This window comes from Cucumis melo, chromosome 8 (assembly GCF_025177605.1).
Source record: "Cucumis melo cultivar AY chromosome 8, USDA_Cmelo_AY_1.0, whole genome shotgun sequence".
In the NCBI taxonomy this organism is placed as follows: Eukaryota; Viridiplantae; Streptophyta; class Magnoliopsida; order Cucurbitales; family Cucurbitaceae; genus Cucumis; species Cucumis melo.
Genome location: NC_066864.1, coordinates 21,164,999 through 21,183,449, shown reverse-complemented (window position 1 = coordinate 21,183,449; position 18,451 = coordinate 21,164,999). Strand labels below are relative to the sequence as shown.

At 35.4% G+C, this 18,451-nt stretch overlaps 1 protein-coding gene across 3 annotated transcripts in view; it reads right to left on the bottom strand.

The window, feature by feature from the left end:
* Nucleotides 1–18,451, bottom strand: part of LOC103486094 (ultraviolet-B receptor UVR8) — a 29,909-nt gene that overhangs the window by 10,885 nt on the left and 573 nt on the right. For all 3 annotated transcript variants that reach the window (XM_008443924.3, XM_008443928.3, XM_051088450.1), the window contains 4 exons: nucleotides 16,672–16,858; nucleotides 15,960–16,106; nucleotides 8,703–8,784; nucleotides 6,784–6,939 (listed from right to left, as the gene is read on the bottom strand). In XM_008443924.3, the coding sequence (XP_008442146.1) occupies nucleotides 6,784–6,939; nucleotides 8,703–8,784; nucleotides 15,960–16,106; nucleotides 16,672–16,858 (572 nt within the window). The remainder of the gene's footprint in view (nucleotides 1–6,783; nucleotides 6,940–8,702; nucleotides 8,785–15,959; nucleotides 16,107–16,671; nucleotides 16,859–18,451) is intronic.

Sequence of the window (18,451 nt, the reverse complement as noted above, 5' to 3'; positions counted from 1 at the left end):
AGAAACTCGTAGAAAATTAATTCTTAGGTAGGTGACCACCATGGATTAAATTCATGACCTCTTTTCATTTATTGAGACTGGCTCCTTTTTCACAACTAGGTGTCATGATGGTTAAGCAGGTAATCTTAGTGGGTTGCGGGTTGCGAATAAGCCTTAGAATTTTGCAAAGGGGGATTCTTTTTAGAGTTAATTAGCAATTAAAGAGCTGCAGTTACGTTTTTACTTGAGACCTTTTGCTAGTTGAATGTTTGTTTTTTATGGATTATAACTATTTTCCTCCAGTACGTTTCTTGATAAATTTCTTGTTTTGATTGCTTCATTCATAATCAAAGCTTTAAAACTGTTAAGAGTCACAAGTTTTTTCCCACTGCCGAAAGGCTCGTCAGTTGGAAAAATCTTTTGCTCATGAAATATTGAATCAATAGTTTTTGAAAATATGGGATCACTCTACTATTTTTCATATGCATTTTTTCCTTTTCTTATTTTTGTGTCCTTATATTTTAAACATTAGTCTATTTCCATTTTTTCAATGAATCCAACACGAGTGTACAACTAGCTGATAAAATCTTTAGAAAATAAAAGCAAAAGATTTTATTTATTACCTTTCTCACTTATCAATGCAATGTTTATTTATGATGGACAGCTGTCACCATTTTCTCTCTCTTTGCTTGGGACTGTCCAAAAAGTAATGGTAAAGTAAAATCATTTACTTCATTTCCCTTTTCTTGTTCATGCAGAGGCTAGGTTTTATTTCCTCTTTTTTCTTTCTTCTTCCATTTCATGAAATGGGTAAGCTTCAAGCTTTCAACAATGGAGTAAAGGAATTTGGGAGAGTAGAGAAAAAAATGGATCAACACAAAGATTTAGAGTGGTTCGGCAAAAGCACCTACATCCACTTTAAAGGCTATCAATTCATTTCCTTCTGAGAGATTACAAGATATGAAGAATACAGATAAGTGCTAGCAAACTTCTCCTTTTATAAAGTGGCTAAACCAACTAAGAATTAGTTAGAAGCTAATTTATAACTGATTTCTAGTTTTTTATTTAGTTTCTAACTTCTTGAACTGTTTTTTAATAAATCTAGGAAGCAAAGAAGTTGAGTTCAAAGATTAATTCTCCAACAAATTCTCCCTCTTGAACGAAGAACTTCCTTGATAGTCTTCACTTCAGGTATTTATTCCTCAACATGTAAATCTACTACTTTGAGTAGATTTAGGCCGTGACTGAATTTAGCTTTAGGTAAAGCCTTAGTTAGAAAATTTGTTACATTGTCTTCTGTGTGAACCTTTTGTATGCTTATTGTTCCCTTCTCAATAATATCACGAACAAAGAACAATTTAACATCTATATGTTTTGTCCTGTCATGGTACTGCTGGTTTTTTGTTAGATGAATTGCACTTAGATTGTCACATAGGAGTTCTATGGCGTCTTGATCATAACCTAGCTCACTTATCAAACCTTTTAGCCATATAGCCTCTTTTACTGCCTCTGAAACTGCTATAAATTCTACCTCAGTAGTTGATAGAGCTACCACTGATTGTAGATTAGACTTTCAACTGATTAAATTTGCCTCCCAAAGTAAAAGAAAAGCCAGTTAAGGATCTCCTTTTATCACAATCTCTTGCAAAATCTGCATCAACATAGCCCTTTAAAAGAACTTTAGGTTCATCAGGAGCTACATATAGCAAACCTCTGTTCACTGTTCCCACTAGGTATCGAAATACCCACTTAGTAGCTTCCCAATGATTTCTCCCAGGATTTCCCATGTACCTACTGACTAAGCTTGAGTTATATCATGTATGCTAAATCAGGTCTAGTACAAACCATTAGATACATCAAATTTCCAGTTGCATTAGAGTAAGGAACATTAGACATAGCTTGTCTTTAGGAGAGTCCTTAGCAGATAATTTGAATTGTTGGCCCACAGGAGTAGGCACTGCCTTAGCATTAGCCATATTGAACTCGGCTAGGACTCTCTTGGTATACTGTTTCTATGATAGAAACAATTCCCTTCTGCTTCTTTTCGCCTTGATTTCCATTCCTAGGATCCTTTTAGTTGACCCTAGGTCCTTCATTTCAAACTCATTCATCAATTGTTCTTTTATCTCATTTAGCTTAGTAAAATTTTTACCAGCCAATAGCATGTTATCAACATATAACAGCAAATAGATTAGGCTTCCATCAGTTAGCTTCTTATAGTAGACAAGAGGATCGTATAGACTTCTCATAAAGCCTATTTTGTTAATGAAAACATCAAACCTTTTATACCAACACCTTGGTGACTGCTTCAATCCATATAAGGATTTCTTTAGTTTGCAAACTAGGTCTGTTTTTCCTTTAGCTTCAAAACCTTTATGTTGTTCCATATATAAGTCTTCTTCTAGGCTTCCATGTAGAAAAGTTGTAGTGACATCCATCTGTTCTAACTCAAGGTCTTCACAGGCAACGATACTTAGGAGAACTCTTATTGAAGTGTGCTTTACTACTGGAGAAAAAAATTTGGTATAGCCAACTCCCTCTTTCTGTTTAAAGCCCTTGGCAACTAGTCTTGTTTTAAATTTCACCTTCTCATTCTTTTCTCCTAAGAATTTCTTCTTGTAGACCCTCTTCCAGGGGATAACTCCTTTGTTAAGAGGTCTATCAGTCAACTCCCATGCTTCATTCTTATGTAGAGAATCTCACCTTTCATTGCAGCAAGCTATTCATATTTTTCATCACTATTTAATGCTTCTTCAAAACTGCTATGTTCTTCATTATCATCTCCTAGGGAGTGATTAGATTAAATCAGCCTTTGCATATCTTAATGGAGGTCTAGTTGTTCTTTCTCTATCTCTTGTTAGAAGATAAGCTTCTAGGTTTTCAGCTTGTCTATCTATTCTGTTTCTAAGGTGCTGGGAGCATCTGGTGATTGTGATTGATCATCAATAATCACAGAATCTTTATGACATGGATAAATTTTAACATAGAAACTAGGAGTATGATTTTGCACTTCTGTTTGCTTACTTGTTTCAGAGTTCATGTAGAGCTCATCTTCTTTGAAAGTCACATCTCTACTAATCAAGCTTCTGTTTGAAGTAAAATTCCAACAATTATACCCTTTCACTCCTTTAGGATACCCTATAAACATACATTTTAAGGCTCTAGGCTCCACCTTACTTTGCTTAGTATGTACATAGGTTGTGCATCCGAAGGTCTTCAAGTTTGATAAGTCAGGAGGTGATCCTCTCCACATTTCTTCAGGGGCCTTCATATTAATAGAAATACTAGGACTTCTATTAATGGTGTATGTTGCTGTGGCTAAGGCTTCAGCCCAAAAATCTTCAGGAAGTTTGGCTTCTGATAGCATACATCTAACCCTTTCCATCAATGTTCTATTCATCCTTTCTGCAACTCCATTCTGTTGTGGAGTATATGCCACTGTTATGTGTCTAGCAATTCTACACTGAGTTAAAATTGTTGCCTAGAAATTCTAAACCATTGTCAGTTCTAAAATATTTCACCTTCCTTTCAGTTTGAGTTCCAACTCTAGCCTTCCAAGTTTTAAAACATTCAAAGGTTTGATCTTTAGACTTAAGTAAATAAGTCCATACCTTTCTAGAATAATCATCTATCAAGGATAGGAAATACCTGGAGTTTCCCTAAGATGTTATTTTAGATGGTCCCTAAAGATCCCCATGGACATGGTCAAGAAAAACCTTGGTGGCATGTTCTCCTTCAGTGAACCTCATTCCTCTGGACTTTCCATACACGCAATGCTCACAGAAACTGAGTCTTTTTATTCCCCTTGATTGAATTAGGCCTTGCTTTATGGGTTCATTCAAACCTTTCTCACTTATATGTGAGAGTTTTCTATGCCATAGTTCCAACTCATAATTCTTTTTTGTTTCAAACGATAGAACATATTTAGGTTGAGCAACTCTTTTCAACACATAGAGACCATCTAGTTTCTTTCCAGTTAGGATAGTCCTGCCTTCTTTTTCTATCGTCAAGGTTTATTTTTGTCTGGTAAGTGTACATCCCTGGTCATCAAGCATCCCAACAAAATTAGGTTTCTTTTAAGTTTTGGAACATGTCTAACATCTCTCAAAAGAACCTCTTTGTTTTATGGGAACCTTAATAGTAATGAGCCTCTTCCAATGATTTCACATTCATTGTTATTGCCCATGTAAGCTAAGTCTCCTTCCTCTGATTTGTAGTAAACAAACCAGCTCTTGTTGGAAGTCATATAGTAGGTACAACCTGAGTCTTAAACCCAGTCTACCTCCTTGATTTCAACTTCCATGGCCCTTTTATTTGCAGCAGCAAGTATCTCAGTATATAAGGCTCTTCTCCAGTATTCCCTTGATATCTTCCATGTTCCCTAAGCCTCTTTGAGTAATCTCTTCCGTGATCTCTATGCCTGTTTATTTTTTCTCTTCCATATGGCTTAACTTTTCTACTATCGTCTCTTCTATAGTGTCTTCCTCTTTCTGGGAAGTTCTTCTTGAAATGTCCTTCTTTGTGACAGATAAAACATTTCAAGATGGGTCTATCTCTATAACTTTTGTGGTTTTTATTAAAATGATTCTTCTTGAATTGATTCTTCTTGAATTGATTCTTCCCCTTAGAGAAAAAGGGACTCAGCACCTCCTCTCTCTAATTGAAGCTCTAACTCTTTGCTCTTCAAGGCAGTAATAACATCTACTAAAACTAATTCCCTTCCATATTTCAAAGTTGATTTCACTTCTTGGTAAGTATCATGTAAGGAATTTATCAAGATGGCAGCCTTGCTTTCAGCCCCAAGTTTTTCTCCCGATCGATTGAAATCATTTGTCAATTTCTTGAATTCATCCAAGTTCTCATTAAGAGTCTTGGACTGATTCATTTTAAAAGAAAAAAGTTTCTCCCTCACATAGAGTTTGCTTGCAAGTCTTTCTTGTCATAGAGAGCCTTTAGTTTCTCCCATATTTCATATGTTGTATTTTCATTGATCACTTGCCTTAGCACATTATCTGTGATGTTGAGAATTAGGATTTCATAAGCTGTCTCCTCCATGCTTTGCTTATCTACTTCAGTCATTGTTGCTGGTAATTTCTTTGGATCTTGAATAGCTTTTAATCTCTTTTGAGAACTCAAAATTGCTTGAATTCTTTTTGCCCATAGAGTAAAATCTCATCCTTCATTAAACCTTTCTATTTCAAACTTTGTTGTAACCATTGTAGAATTTTTCAAAAAACTCAAGAACTCTAGGGTCTTCAAGAACCTGGCTCTGATACCAATTGATAAAATCTTTAGAAAATAAAAGCAAAATATTTTATTTATTATCTTTCTCACTTACCAATGCAATGTTTATTTATGATGGACAGCTGCCATCATTTTCTCTCTTTGCTTGGGACTGCCAAAAAGTAATGGTAAAGTAAAATCCTTTACTTCATTTCCTTTTTCTTGTTCATGCAAAGGCTAGATTTTCTTTCTTCTTCCATTTCATGAAATGGGTAAGCTTCAAGCTTTCAACAATAGAGTAAAGGAATTTGAAAGAGTAGACAAGAAAATGGATCAACACAGAGATTTAGAGTGGTTCGGCAAAAGCATCTACATCCACTTTGAAGGCTATCAATTCATTTCCTTTTGAGAGATTACAAGATATAAAGAATACAGACAAGTGCTAGAAAACTTCTCCTTTTATAAAGTGGCTAAACCAACTAAGAATTAGTTAGAAACTAATTTATACTAGCATAGTGTTTGTACTATCCCTCAAGGTGATAGGTTCCATTCCCCATCATTTTTTCAATGAAAAGTTACATATCCATTCAAAAAAAAATCTACTAGCAAATTGGACATCACATTGTCTGCTACTAGAGTTGATTCAAATTTTAACATTTTGTAAGGCCCCCGAGGTAAAAGGGTGTCGATGCCAATGCAGCAAAACCGTAAGGGAAAAAGGGTACAGTTCTGATGCTCCAAGACAGGGACCACGGGTGTAGACGGATCGTGCTTTGAAGGTTTAAGTAGGGTTTTCTCTATGAGGTTAGTGGTGTGGAGAATTTGAAGCTTGACTGCTTGAGGAAGCTTAGAGGAGAGGGAGACGCCCTTGAGTTCTGCCCTTATCATTTCTTTTTTATTTTTTTTTTGTGTTCTTGTCTTGTGTTTATGCTCTTGTCTTGTGTTCTTGACTACACTGTTACTCTGTTTTTATCTGACTGTGTTCTCTTATCATCAATACATCGAATTGGGGCCTATCTTCCCTGTTTGTTCCTCTCGTTGGGTACATTCTCATTGCAAGTGGCTGGGTAACTAAAACACTTTTTTCTGTAGTTGGTTGAAATTTTCTCTCAACTAGCAGAGTTGCTATTCAATTTGAAAATTCATAGCAACTCAGACTGAGCAAGACTCCCAACCCTTTTATTGCATCTTTCATGGACTATGTATACCAAAACACTAATAGAAAAAATGAATCCAGTCATCAGATAAATATTATTGATGATTTACTAAATGAATCATTAATCCAAAGGCACAATCGCCTCCTCTATAAAAGAACACTTTTGAAATGTTTTTTAACAGATTATCTATCTTGGTGCAAGTGCACATCTTTATAGTTCTTATGATCTATTCACTCTTTTAACCAATTGGAGAAAACTTCTGTAATTCCTTCAGTTTGAGTTGCTATGAATTTCTTGTCTATGAACTTTGATTCTTATCCAAAAAGCAAGTGTGTGTCTTCGTATATAAATTCAAAAGGCTTGGTAAAAACCTTGCATCATCATTTATTATGACAAGAGATAAAGAATGTTGAATTGAACATACATCAACAGAAGAAACTTTCTGGGGCACCAATCGATCATTTCTGTCACCTAACCCCAAGTTTCCATACCGGCCCCAGCCCCATCCAAAGAGCTCCCCATCTTCCGTGACAGCAGCAGTATGTTCAGCACCTGCAGCTACCATTTTTATTGGTATTCCCTGCAACCAAGTTACAATGCCTACTTTAGAATAAAACGTTACAGAATAAAAAGTTTTTTTTTTTCTATTTTTTATAAACAATATTGACATTATAGAGGGATTGGATAAGATCACAAATTAAAGAACACTTGAATGCGTAAGGTTGTAAGTTACCCCCATGACTATAAACCCATGCCTCAAAAGGGAACCCGTGTACAGAAAAGGGCTCCAATCAAGCAAGGCAAAGCCTATAGAATAGTAAAAATAATAAAATAATAAAATAAAAGACTGAAACCAAAGCCAGTAGGATCCCTCTCCAAACCTTTAAGCACTCTATTATTCCTTTCACTCCAAAGATTTCACAAAATAACATGCACCAACAAGCCACAAGAATTGTCCCTTCCCTCGAAAAGACAGATGGAGGAGAAACTCCCCAGTCATGATACTGTTGTCTTTATGACGAGCAAGCTCACATGTCCAAAGAATGGGATCCAAATCTTCTCTTGGAAAGAGGAATGGAGGAGAAACAATCTGGTCATGATACTGATATCTTTATGACGGGCAAGCTCACATATCCAAAGAATGGGATCCAAATCTTCCTCTGGATTTTGACAAAGAAACAAGAAAGTGGGCCAAATAATGAAAGCATCATCCTCAAGAGTCGATCCAAAGTGCCTGCTCATCCCATTATTCTAAATCAAGTTTATGTATTTTCCTTTTCTTATATAAGTTCCCTAAATTCCTCATAAACCATAAGCTCCACGTAGCCGGTTCATTACTCTACTGTTCAGAGATAGATGCTTCCTTTTTATGCGTGTGAGCAAATGAGAGGAAGTCTTCCCTCGGCACCCTATTCCCCAAGCCAAACATCTGACTAAAAATGAGTAGTAACACGTCTACACAATGTGCAAGTACTGTGTCTATAGACTCTTTTTAACTTTATCAATATATTTCCAAGCACCCTTTAGAGAGAGATGTTACCCATACTTCAAGGCAATCAATTTTCTCCGTACTGGATCTTTCGTCCAGAAATCTCCATATCCATTAAGCCAAAAGGGAATTTATTTTTCTGCTGAATTCCAACCAATACCGTCCAATAAAAACTTTTAAGTTGCTAATTATACTTCAAAATAATAATAATAAAAAAAAATAATAATAATAATAATAATTCTCATATCATTAACAAAAATCCCATGGAAGCCAAACCACAAGATTAGTAATAAAAAAAAAGCTAAAAGGCTATTAGAGTAAGAATAACAATACAGAAAAGTTGCATCAAGTCACACCTTTAAATAATTTTCAAGAACTTGATCCTTCAAAAAATAGAAGTGTGTGATTTATTTCCAATGAAGGATACCATATCAAGATTTTGTCCAAATGCTATTTCTCTTTTCTCATTATCAAATGATATATTTTATGAAATAGAAAGAACTTTTATTGATAAAATAAATAAAGACTAATGCTCAAAGTACAATGAAAAAAAGAACAAATTCAGCCAATATATCCAAATACAACCAATTAAGAGCTCAAAAAAATCTGCGACCGAATCATCAAAGACTGAAACAAAGACCAAGACAGAAAGAATTAGTTAAAAATAAATTGATATATTCCATGCTTTGAAAATGTATACGTGCGAGTACGTTAGTTCAAAATCAGGCCATAGAGCAAAATGATCAAAGTTTATCTACCCAAGGTTGAGAGGCTTTCAATCATAAAGCAGAAAATTTAAGCACAGGTTGCATCACAGGAATATGCATTTGAAATAGCAGTAAAAACAACACTACCTCGAATGCTTGGATTTTCTGCGGCACAAGAGAGTCTTCAGTGGTACCAAGACCAAGTTGACCATTTTGATTCCTTCCCCAACTTCAACCATATACAATAATAAACATAGAGTAAGGCATATTTATAAATATTAAAATATAATATATATATTTATATATATATATATATACACAGAAATCAATTTAGGAAAACAGATAACTAGATAAATCATTCATATAAATAGTAAATAAATCGAACGAAGATCACAATGTAACTTGACTTCAACAAAGCTCCAGAATATGCTCTAGTTCTCTCTTCTATGATGAATAAATTGATCAAGGCAAATAAAAGTGTTAAATCACCATCAACCTAAGAACTTAAACAGATGGTTATGCCAAGTTTAATATTATATCAACACTCTAAACACTTCCCTCACTTGTGGCTGAAAGTTCGTTAAACGGCCAACAAGTGAAAATCAATATTAATCGGAGACTGCTAAATTGCTAATATTTGTTGTTTTTTCTTTAACCAAAGCAAAGTTTTTCACTCGTAACATGTAAAGAGATTAATGCCCAAAGTACAAAGAAACCAAACTAAAATACCAAAACAAGAGCACAGAAAAGAATAGGACTAAGCAAGAGAAACAAAATCAATCCAAATCAAACATGAAGGGGCTTGAACCCGAGCTGAGACAAAGCATGCAATCCAACAAGAGACTTATCTTGTATTAATCACTAATCTCCTCCAACCAAAACTTTAACAAATTAGAGATTAGAGATACCACAAGACTATGTAATCAACCAAAAGAATAGTGTAGGAAGTTGGAGAATGAAAAACCCAAAAGTTACAACAGCCTTCGACAATCTTCAAAAAAAGAAAATCCTTGAAAGTGTAGCTTCAACCCTAAGGACTACAACCAAAACCATGTGCAAGAGCATTCTAGAAGACCTTAACGCACTTTACACAATCTAAGATCACACGCTTCCATCCACAGTTGAAAAAAATTAGTATCTGCGAGGGTGAGACGAGAGAACCACTGAACTTCGTATCTGGCACACACTGCTTTTCCCCAACCCTTTGAAACAAAATATCAAAAAATTCAAATGATGAACGGAAAATGGTTCATCTGGAACTGGGTACGAATGATGATGATCAGATTCTTCACTATAAAAACAGCCAAGTCCTCATCAAAATCACAAGGCAAGAGAGATAGTTGGAGGAAGAATGACAAGTAACACCTCTAGTAAACTAAATCTTCAAACCTGGGAAGGAAAGAGTCGAATGACTGAGGGCTTTCGAAGAATGATGACTACTTGAGCTGTGAGCACAATTTTCCTCAAACATCATAGGAACTTATGCTCGTACACAGTTCTCCCTTAACGAGTTAAAGGTATCTACTAAAAACTTGGAATAAGATTGAATAACAATTCTCCAATGCATAATGCAAAGGAAACATTGGAACATACCTCCCAGAAGGATCTAAACTCTGTTCATCAGCGTCAAGAAAGATCCAAAGAGTATTGTGCTTCCAGGGACTTGGATTTACAAACCTCATTGCAATGAGGAGAGGAAGGGTTTATAAAAGATCTTTTTTCTTTTTAGAAGCAACAACTTTCGTTGAAAAAAATGAAAGAATACAAGGGCATACAAAAACAACATGCCCAACAAAGAGCCCCACTAAAGGGAGGGGATCCAACTAAGGTTAACGTTTCCTAACGAATAGTAACAAAAAGGCTTCGAAACCGAAGCCTAAAGGGACACATGAAATCTCACCAAAGACCAAACCTCACAAGGGTCCCTATTCTTCCCTCTAAAAACTCTATCATTCCCCAAAACTTACCAGATAAAAAATCCAATTTTTTTCTTCTTCTTGAAAAGGAAACAAGTCTTTTTATTCATATAAATGTAAATGAAAGAGACTAATGCTCTAAGTACAAGAGGGTTAACAAAGAGCGTAAAGCATAAAGCATAACTAGGATCAGCAGACGCATTGGGGACATGAAAAAGGGAAAAGTAAAAAGCAGGGAAGGCACTAAGAACTGATTTGATCAAAGTTAACCTTCCCTTGTGGATTTATAAAAGAACTTTGAAACTGAATCCCACAAAGAAACGTGAAAGCGAACAAGGGGCCAAAACCTCACTAGGGTCATTATCCACCCCTCTAAAAATCTTGTTGTTCCACTCACCTCACAAAATTGCACAAACCCCCACAAGCCACATATTTGTTCACTTGAGTATGTGCACCAATAAGCCCACACCAACCTGATCATATTTTGTTTTCCAAAATTTTCTCCAAGGAAAGATAACGATTAGTACTGTTTATGTGGATAGTTATTATTCTTATAGGTACCATGCATAAGAAATAACAAACATAAATCACTCTTGGCATAAGCGTTTGAAGTAAAAGTTAGAGGACTTCTAAAATAGAGCCAGTTAAGGTTTGTGAATCTCTCAAAGAAATATATTCCTGGCCTGCTAAAGGAAAGAGGTATGCTTGGGTGTAAACCTACTCATACTCCTACTGATCCTAACTACAATTTTGGCTAAGAAAATGCTCTGGCTTACAAAGAACATTATCAAAGACTGGTAGGAAAACTGGATGGAATTAATTCTCAAAAAAAGAAAAAGAAAAGAACATTTCTCATCAACCTCAAAAGGATGTCTCCAGCCATATTTATAGGCTGAAAACAGAACTAATGAACTAACTTTTACCCCATAAATTAAGACTGAAGGATAAAAATAAAACAGAGGGTAATAATACAAAACTAATAGCAAGAGGTATTTAAGTAAAATAATGAACTAAGGCATCTTGCACAGAAGAATGCTCAAGAACTAACAAGAATGTACAAGAAATACAATATTTTCCAAAACGGTCCTACATTAAAAACTTATATATCTCACTCATACTAGACTTGATATTAGTTTAGCAGTTAGTTGTGTAAGCCAGTTTAGTAATAGTCCGACCTAAGCTCATATTCAGGCAATCTACAGATTACTAAGATAAAGGGCACACTTGGAGAAGGATCTTATTTCAAAAAGTCAATAAATAGAAAGAACAAAGTCTTCACTGATGTCGATAGGTCTAGTGCAAAAATAGATTGAAGATCAAGAAATGGCTATTGCACCTTTGTGTGGGACAACCTAGTAATGTGGCACTCTAAAAAACACACCATTGTGTCTTAAATAAAGATTAACCTAAAAGCTTAAACTGATGGATGAAGGTAAATTTATTATTATATCAAAGCTCTTAACACTCTCCTAATCTTGTGGGATTGAAATAGGTAGAAAACCAAACCAAGTGGAAATCAAAATGGATTGGGGAAGAAATAGCATTATAAGGGTTTGAACACAAAACCTTTTTGAACCTCCTGCTCTACTACCATGTTGAATTAAATCAGTAATTAACCCAAAGGCTAGAGTTTATGGGTAAAGTAAATTTAGTATTATATCAACATTCAAAGGGGTGTTCAGTGAGCCGTAATGGGATGGGTTTGTATTGTAATATAATCCAAGACCCATATTTTGACTGAACGTTTTAGGTTCGATTTGTAATACAAAACTTATCTCGTTCCAACAGTTTTCAATCTATCTCTATTTCATGTTGTTTTCATGCTTTACGATTGCATTTCCATTTTGTCTTCGATTACTCACACTTTACAACACTCCTCTGATTCTCAGTAATCCTAATTACATTTGAGCTCTCCAAATACCCCCCAATAATCAAGAAGGTATAATGAAGCTAAAATTAAAAGCCCTTGCACAAAGGATCTCTAAAGGAACAGAAATCCAAAGCACCTTATCAAAATTGAAATAACATCGAAGGCACTATTGGACGTCTACCGTGATAACCAAGCCATTGTTGGAATTTATGTCATAAAACTCGTAGTTTGTAATTTAAAATCATATTCTATTCAATAAAGTTGTTATTGAGAAATTATAGTGAAATTGAATACCATCCAATAAACTAAGGTCTCGAGGCTATTTTAAGTAAACTTGAACTTTATGTAGAAACATAAACGTAAATCAAGTTCGAGTATATAGACTAAACGGTCTATAATATATCAATAACGTTAGGCGCTTTATTCTAGGGACACTATGCATACGGTCGCTTTGTAGTTAATACAAACAATGTGATCCTGAATCGTTCATGTAGAGATATGAAAGTACGGGCATCCTATGTAAAGAGTTTACTTAGGACTGAATCATGAAATAGTCACTTTTACATTATAACACCGTTTACAGTATAAAGCTGACTATTTCGCTTATTGATGACCTAGGTAACTTAATCTAAATCCTGAGCTAACTATGAACTCATGTTCCCACGGAATTATTCTTAGATCTGCATAAGTAAACGCAGCTCATCAGCGTTGGCCCAGTAAGCCTCCAATTTCAAGGGTAAGACCGAGATAGCTGGGGACATAGGATGCAAGACAAAATTCACTCCGACCCATTATAGGGTTAGTAGATAGGTTGTTCCCTTAAGAACTAAATCCAAGTTGGATCGGGTTGGAGGAAAAATATGGACTAACCCAAAACAACCGAGTTGGCAAAAAATGAATATCATCGGTTCAATATGCAAGGGTCAATCCAACCCAACCCAATCCAACCCAACCCAATCCAACCCAAAAAATTCGGGTTTAGCCAGGTTGAGTTGGTGGGTTGGCCTTTTTTTCTTCTTCATATTGTTTTTGAAATTTTTAATTTTTCTTAAAAAATGCAGGTTGGCGGGTTGGTCATCTTTAATTTATGGCTAAGATATTTTCCTACAAATGACTAAAAAGTGTCTAGACTCTAGTCCTTGGTTTTTAGTTTCCATTTTAGCTTCTGTTTTTAAACTTTGGGGACATCTCGGGGCAACCTAAACCTGAGATCATATTACATAATGCTTTTGTTCTTTAGCTCGGGGTCATCTCAGGGAAACTTTGGCCCGAGATCAATGACATAATTGCAATGTTTTTCAGCTTGGTGCATCTTAAGGCAACTTTGGCCCAAGATCAATGACATAATTATTGATGTTTTTCAGCTTGGTGCATCTCGAGGCAACTTTAGTTGTTGATGCTTTTCAGCTCGGTGCATCTCGGGGCCACAATAGCCCGGGAACAATTAACTTGAATGCTTATGTTTTCAACTTAGGGACTCTTGTGGTAAATTTGGCCCGAGAAGAGTTAACCTCAATTTCAAATTTGTAATAAAAAAGCGCACTATCTCGATGACGCACTCAGTTGAGAGAGACCGAGAAATTTTCTTCAGAGTATTTTAAAATTTGGGAAGAATCTCGGGTTGATCTCGACTGAGATTAACCCCAAGAAAAACAAAATTACGAGTTTTCTAAAACCAAAATGGTGCTAGTTTTGTCAATTTCCCTAATATATCATATAACTGGGTCGGGTTAGGTCAACCCGACCCTTAATTGCCCAACCCAGTAACCCGGCTTTTTTTTTTTTTTTTTAATTTTCTAACTCAACCCAACCTAATCCAAAACAAAATTTAACCCAACCCCACATGTACGGTTTGGGTTAGGTAATCTGAGTCGGTTGGGTTACTAGTTTTTTTAACACCCCTAAAATCCAGATCTTAAACAAGGGGTCCCACTCTCTCATTGGCTTGAGAAGGATTCGGTTTATAGATTGGACTTTAAACCAATTATTCAATAATGGATCAGTAGGGATTAAGGAACAAGAAATATTCTCAGGCGTAAAACAGTAGTTTTGACCTAACCAAGATTGCAAACAACCTATGAAGGATTGACTTACTAAATATGGTTACATCAGATGGACACGAATATATCTATGTTAATTATGAGACTTTAGTGAAATGACCCATGTTAATTAGCTTGGCCTAAAAAAGTTTAGCCAATTAATCTCGAATCGTTGAAACTCATGATCTATAAGTCCATTAGGTTCCCCTACTAGTTCATATGGAATTAATTTAGAACAGTATGTTGGATTGGTTCGAATTGTTTGAATTGGATAAAGTGAGAGAAACTGACAAATATATGTGATATAACTGTTGGTTATTAGTTTAGAGATAGAGCTTTATGTTTAAATGTAATTTAAATATATAAAATATGAAAAATATGAATGTGAATTCATACTCAAAAGCTCAAAAAGAATGGAAATCGTCAAAGTTGTAAAAAGTCAAATGGTTGACTTTCGAGATGTGATTTGGATTTCGAGAAAATAAATGCAGATTCATGATCGAGAGGTCAAAATTGATCAGACGAACAAAATGGTAAAAAGTTAAAAAATAGACTTTTTGACTTGAAAAAGTCAAAGTTTGACTTTGACAAAATGGTGAAAATATCATTTTTCCCTTGACCAAAGTTTGCAGAAAATTCAACATTTTGGTGGATGATCCCACTAACTCTAGTGGGCTACGTGGTTGCATAAGATTATGACACCAAACCCACTAAAGTCCCCCAAGTATTAGTAGAATGTGAGGTGTTAGATTTTGGTGAACTAATAACATGCATTAATTGATTGTAAATGCCTGTAATTAGGTGATTTAAGGAGAGGTTTTTCAAATGTTATAAAATATTTTACCTTTGATTGTTTTCTTTCTTAATTGATCACCAAAAGAAATTAATTCCCAAACCTCTGACATTCCTCCAAATTTCCGTCTCTCCCTCTCTCTCAAATCCTTCACCCATTGGGTTCCACAACCGGTTCTAATCCGGAGAATAGCGGGTCAACACTAATGGTGGTCTAAGTTCGTTTTCAGATGAAAAATCGAGCAATTACAAAGCTACAAAGGTGAGTTCCCTCAAAAACCCTAATCTAATTAAATAGGGTTTCGCATGTTAAGTTAATGCAATTTAAGTAAAGTTTGATCTATATTCCATTGCGCATGTCTAATTTTTGCATCAGCCATAACTATTGTCAAATACCTCATTCGATATGACCATTTTAAGCAAGTGAAAATTGATCGGCACTACATCAAAGAGAGAATTACCAAGATGCAAATTGTCGATATCCTCACAAAGACCCTATAAAGGAACTCATTTCGGGAACTACGAGTTGAGTTGAATGTTATTAACACATACTATCCAGTTCAAGGGAGTTTGATTATTATGGAAATATTATAATTTTCCTCTCTTGATATTTTGTTCCCATTTTTCTTTCTTTTTCTATGATCCATTAGGACTTTTCCATTACTTGTATTTACTTATTTGTACAAAAAAATTTCCTTTAAATCCTAGGGTTTTAACATAGTAAACCTTATTCTCCTGTAAAGCAACAGATAAAATACTGTTTATAAGAATGGGGAAATCTACCAACCTCTGCACCTCGCCTTCCATAGTTACCGCCAAGCAGTGGCTATCTCCACAAGCAATTTGCCTTATTTTAAGACCATGCAATGCTTTAATTGGCTTCGGTGTAAACAAATCACTAGAATTACCATGACCTAACCTCCCAAAGTCACCCCTGGAAATCAAGTTGAAGAAATAGTTACTAAGAATAAAATACATCCTCGCAGCAATATTATTAAAATTTGCAACTTCACCAACTTAAATAAGAACCCACCCTCCCTCCCTCCCTCCCTCACAAACTGTACATTGGACAATAAAAAATATCGTTATTCACACCTTTGTTATGGACCTAGGAAGTCAACCTACAGCTAAGTACGTGGCAATAAATGTTGCAACGGAAAAATATCAGAACATTAGTAGTGAACATAAGAGGCAACTACTTCCCGAGATGGCACTTTTGCATTCAGCAACCCTGTTTTGTAAATATTATATATATAGACAAGAGCTTTAGTGACCAATCTCCTAGAAGATATACAAATACACAAATACATATTATACACACACGACACGACAACGTGTGTGTGTGTGTGTAAAATAAAGGAGAGAATTTTTTTGCAATATCAAGTCTAACTAACCAGATAACACCGTCGAGGCATTGACCTTCTGTAGGGGTCATCTAAGATAATATTTATTAAGTATATAGAAGGGTTTAAAATGAATGTTGAAACGTAGTCACTTACCATCCCCAACTATAAACTTCTGTTCGTGCTTCAGAATAAGCTGTTGTATGATCAGCTCCACAAGTAACAGATACTATTTCATGGCCATCCAATGCACTCAATTGTGTTGGTGAAAATCGATCTTCAGCATCTCCATGACCTAATTGACCATCTTCTCCACGTCCCCAAGAACAAACAATATTTCCAGCTGCAAACCATCCAAAATAAGGCTAAATGAAGCTGACATCCATGTCGAATGGTAAAATTGTGACACGTGGAATCAACTTGTAAAGAAGGGAAAAAATAAAGAAAAAGAAACACAAATTCATATTTAATATTGCTGTGAACATGCTACAACGCACTGGAATTATTTACAAGGCTTCTTTAGGTGAAATCTCCTAAGACCAGGTGATATTCTATCTCCTATTCTTTTCACCTTTTGGGTCATTCCTGTTTGTTTCTTTTTCTTTGGAATTTATGGTTGAAACAGAATGCTTGGATCTTCATGTATTTTTTTAAGAAAAATATTTGGATGTAGCCTTGGTTACACCTATTTCCATGTAGCCCATTAGTTAGAACCTGCCATGTTGGGAAAATTTGACTTTTTTTAAAAATAAATTATTATTTTATTATCTTGTGATAAATGATGGGCCGCATGGAGAACAAGGTAAGATAGAGGAAGGTACTTTTTATGGTAAGAGAGATGATCAAGGAATTCCTTCTTCATCCTCCCTTTATGGGAGAAAAGAAAATTTTTATGGTAAGCTGCGCGATTTTGTGGGGGCTATGGAGTGAGGAATAGTACAATGTTTAGAGGGAATGTTAAGCGGGAGTGTGCACTAATCCTTTTGATGCTCTCTCGCTAGGTTCTGTTTCTTTGTGGGCCTCAGTTACGAAGCTTTTTTGTAATTGCTTGCTTAACTTTATCTTGCTTGATTGGGAGCTTGTTCGCCTCTGAGCTTACTTTTTCGTATGCCCTTATTTTGTTTCTTTTTTCCCCCCAATGAAAGCTAGGGTGTTTATAAATAAAAAAAGATAAGAGAGAGAGAGAGAGAGAGAGAGAGAGGCACAAGGTATGCCCCAATAGCCAAGAGATAACCATAAGCTCTCCCATTGGCTGGCATAGCACCAATGTAACATGCTTGCAAATGGAAATGAAAAAGAGTATAGAACATGATTAAGGGATCAGATATCGAAGGCAAGCGTGAAAAGTTAATGAAAGAGAAACGGAGAGATAAGAGGCATTGCGCCATTGGTTTTATTCTAGAAATCCATTGAAATAATTAAGAAAATTATGTTTGTGGATTTAAATTGTCATATACTTCGAGAATAAGCTCTCATAATTGATCAAAGTTGTTCATAAGCAAAAATCAGAAGGAGGTCTGAGTCTTAATGACAATACATTCTGTCATTTTTTTTTTTTTATATTGAGGAAATAGCAACACACTGCACAAGTTTTAAAATTCTATTGTGCCTCCCTTGTCACTTTTTCTTGTAGCAAATCGAGCTGTCATTGAGAAAAAAAAAATAAAAGAATAGAAGGCACAAACAAGAAGACAACCCAACAAAAAACTGATCTCCCTTACAATCAAGCCACAGGCCCACGAAATCAAGAAAAACCAGCATACCAAAAGATCCAAACCCTTATCACAAAATGGCAGACGAAAGAGAACCTCCTTCCATCATAGAACAACACTCACTGTTCTAAATCAACTAACACTCACTACTTAAATACTGATTTTTCCGAACCCCAATGGATAAACTCATCAAAATCTTGTTTACCAGCATCCATTAGAAATTG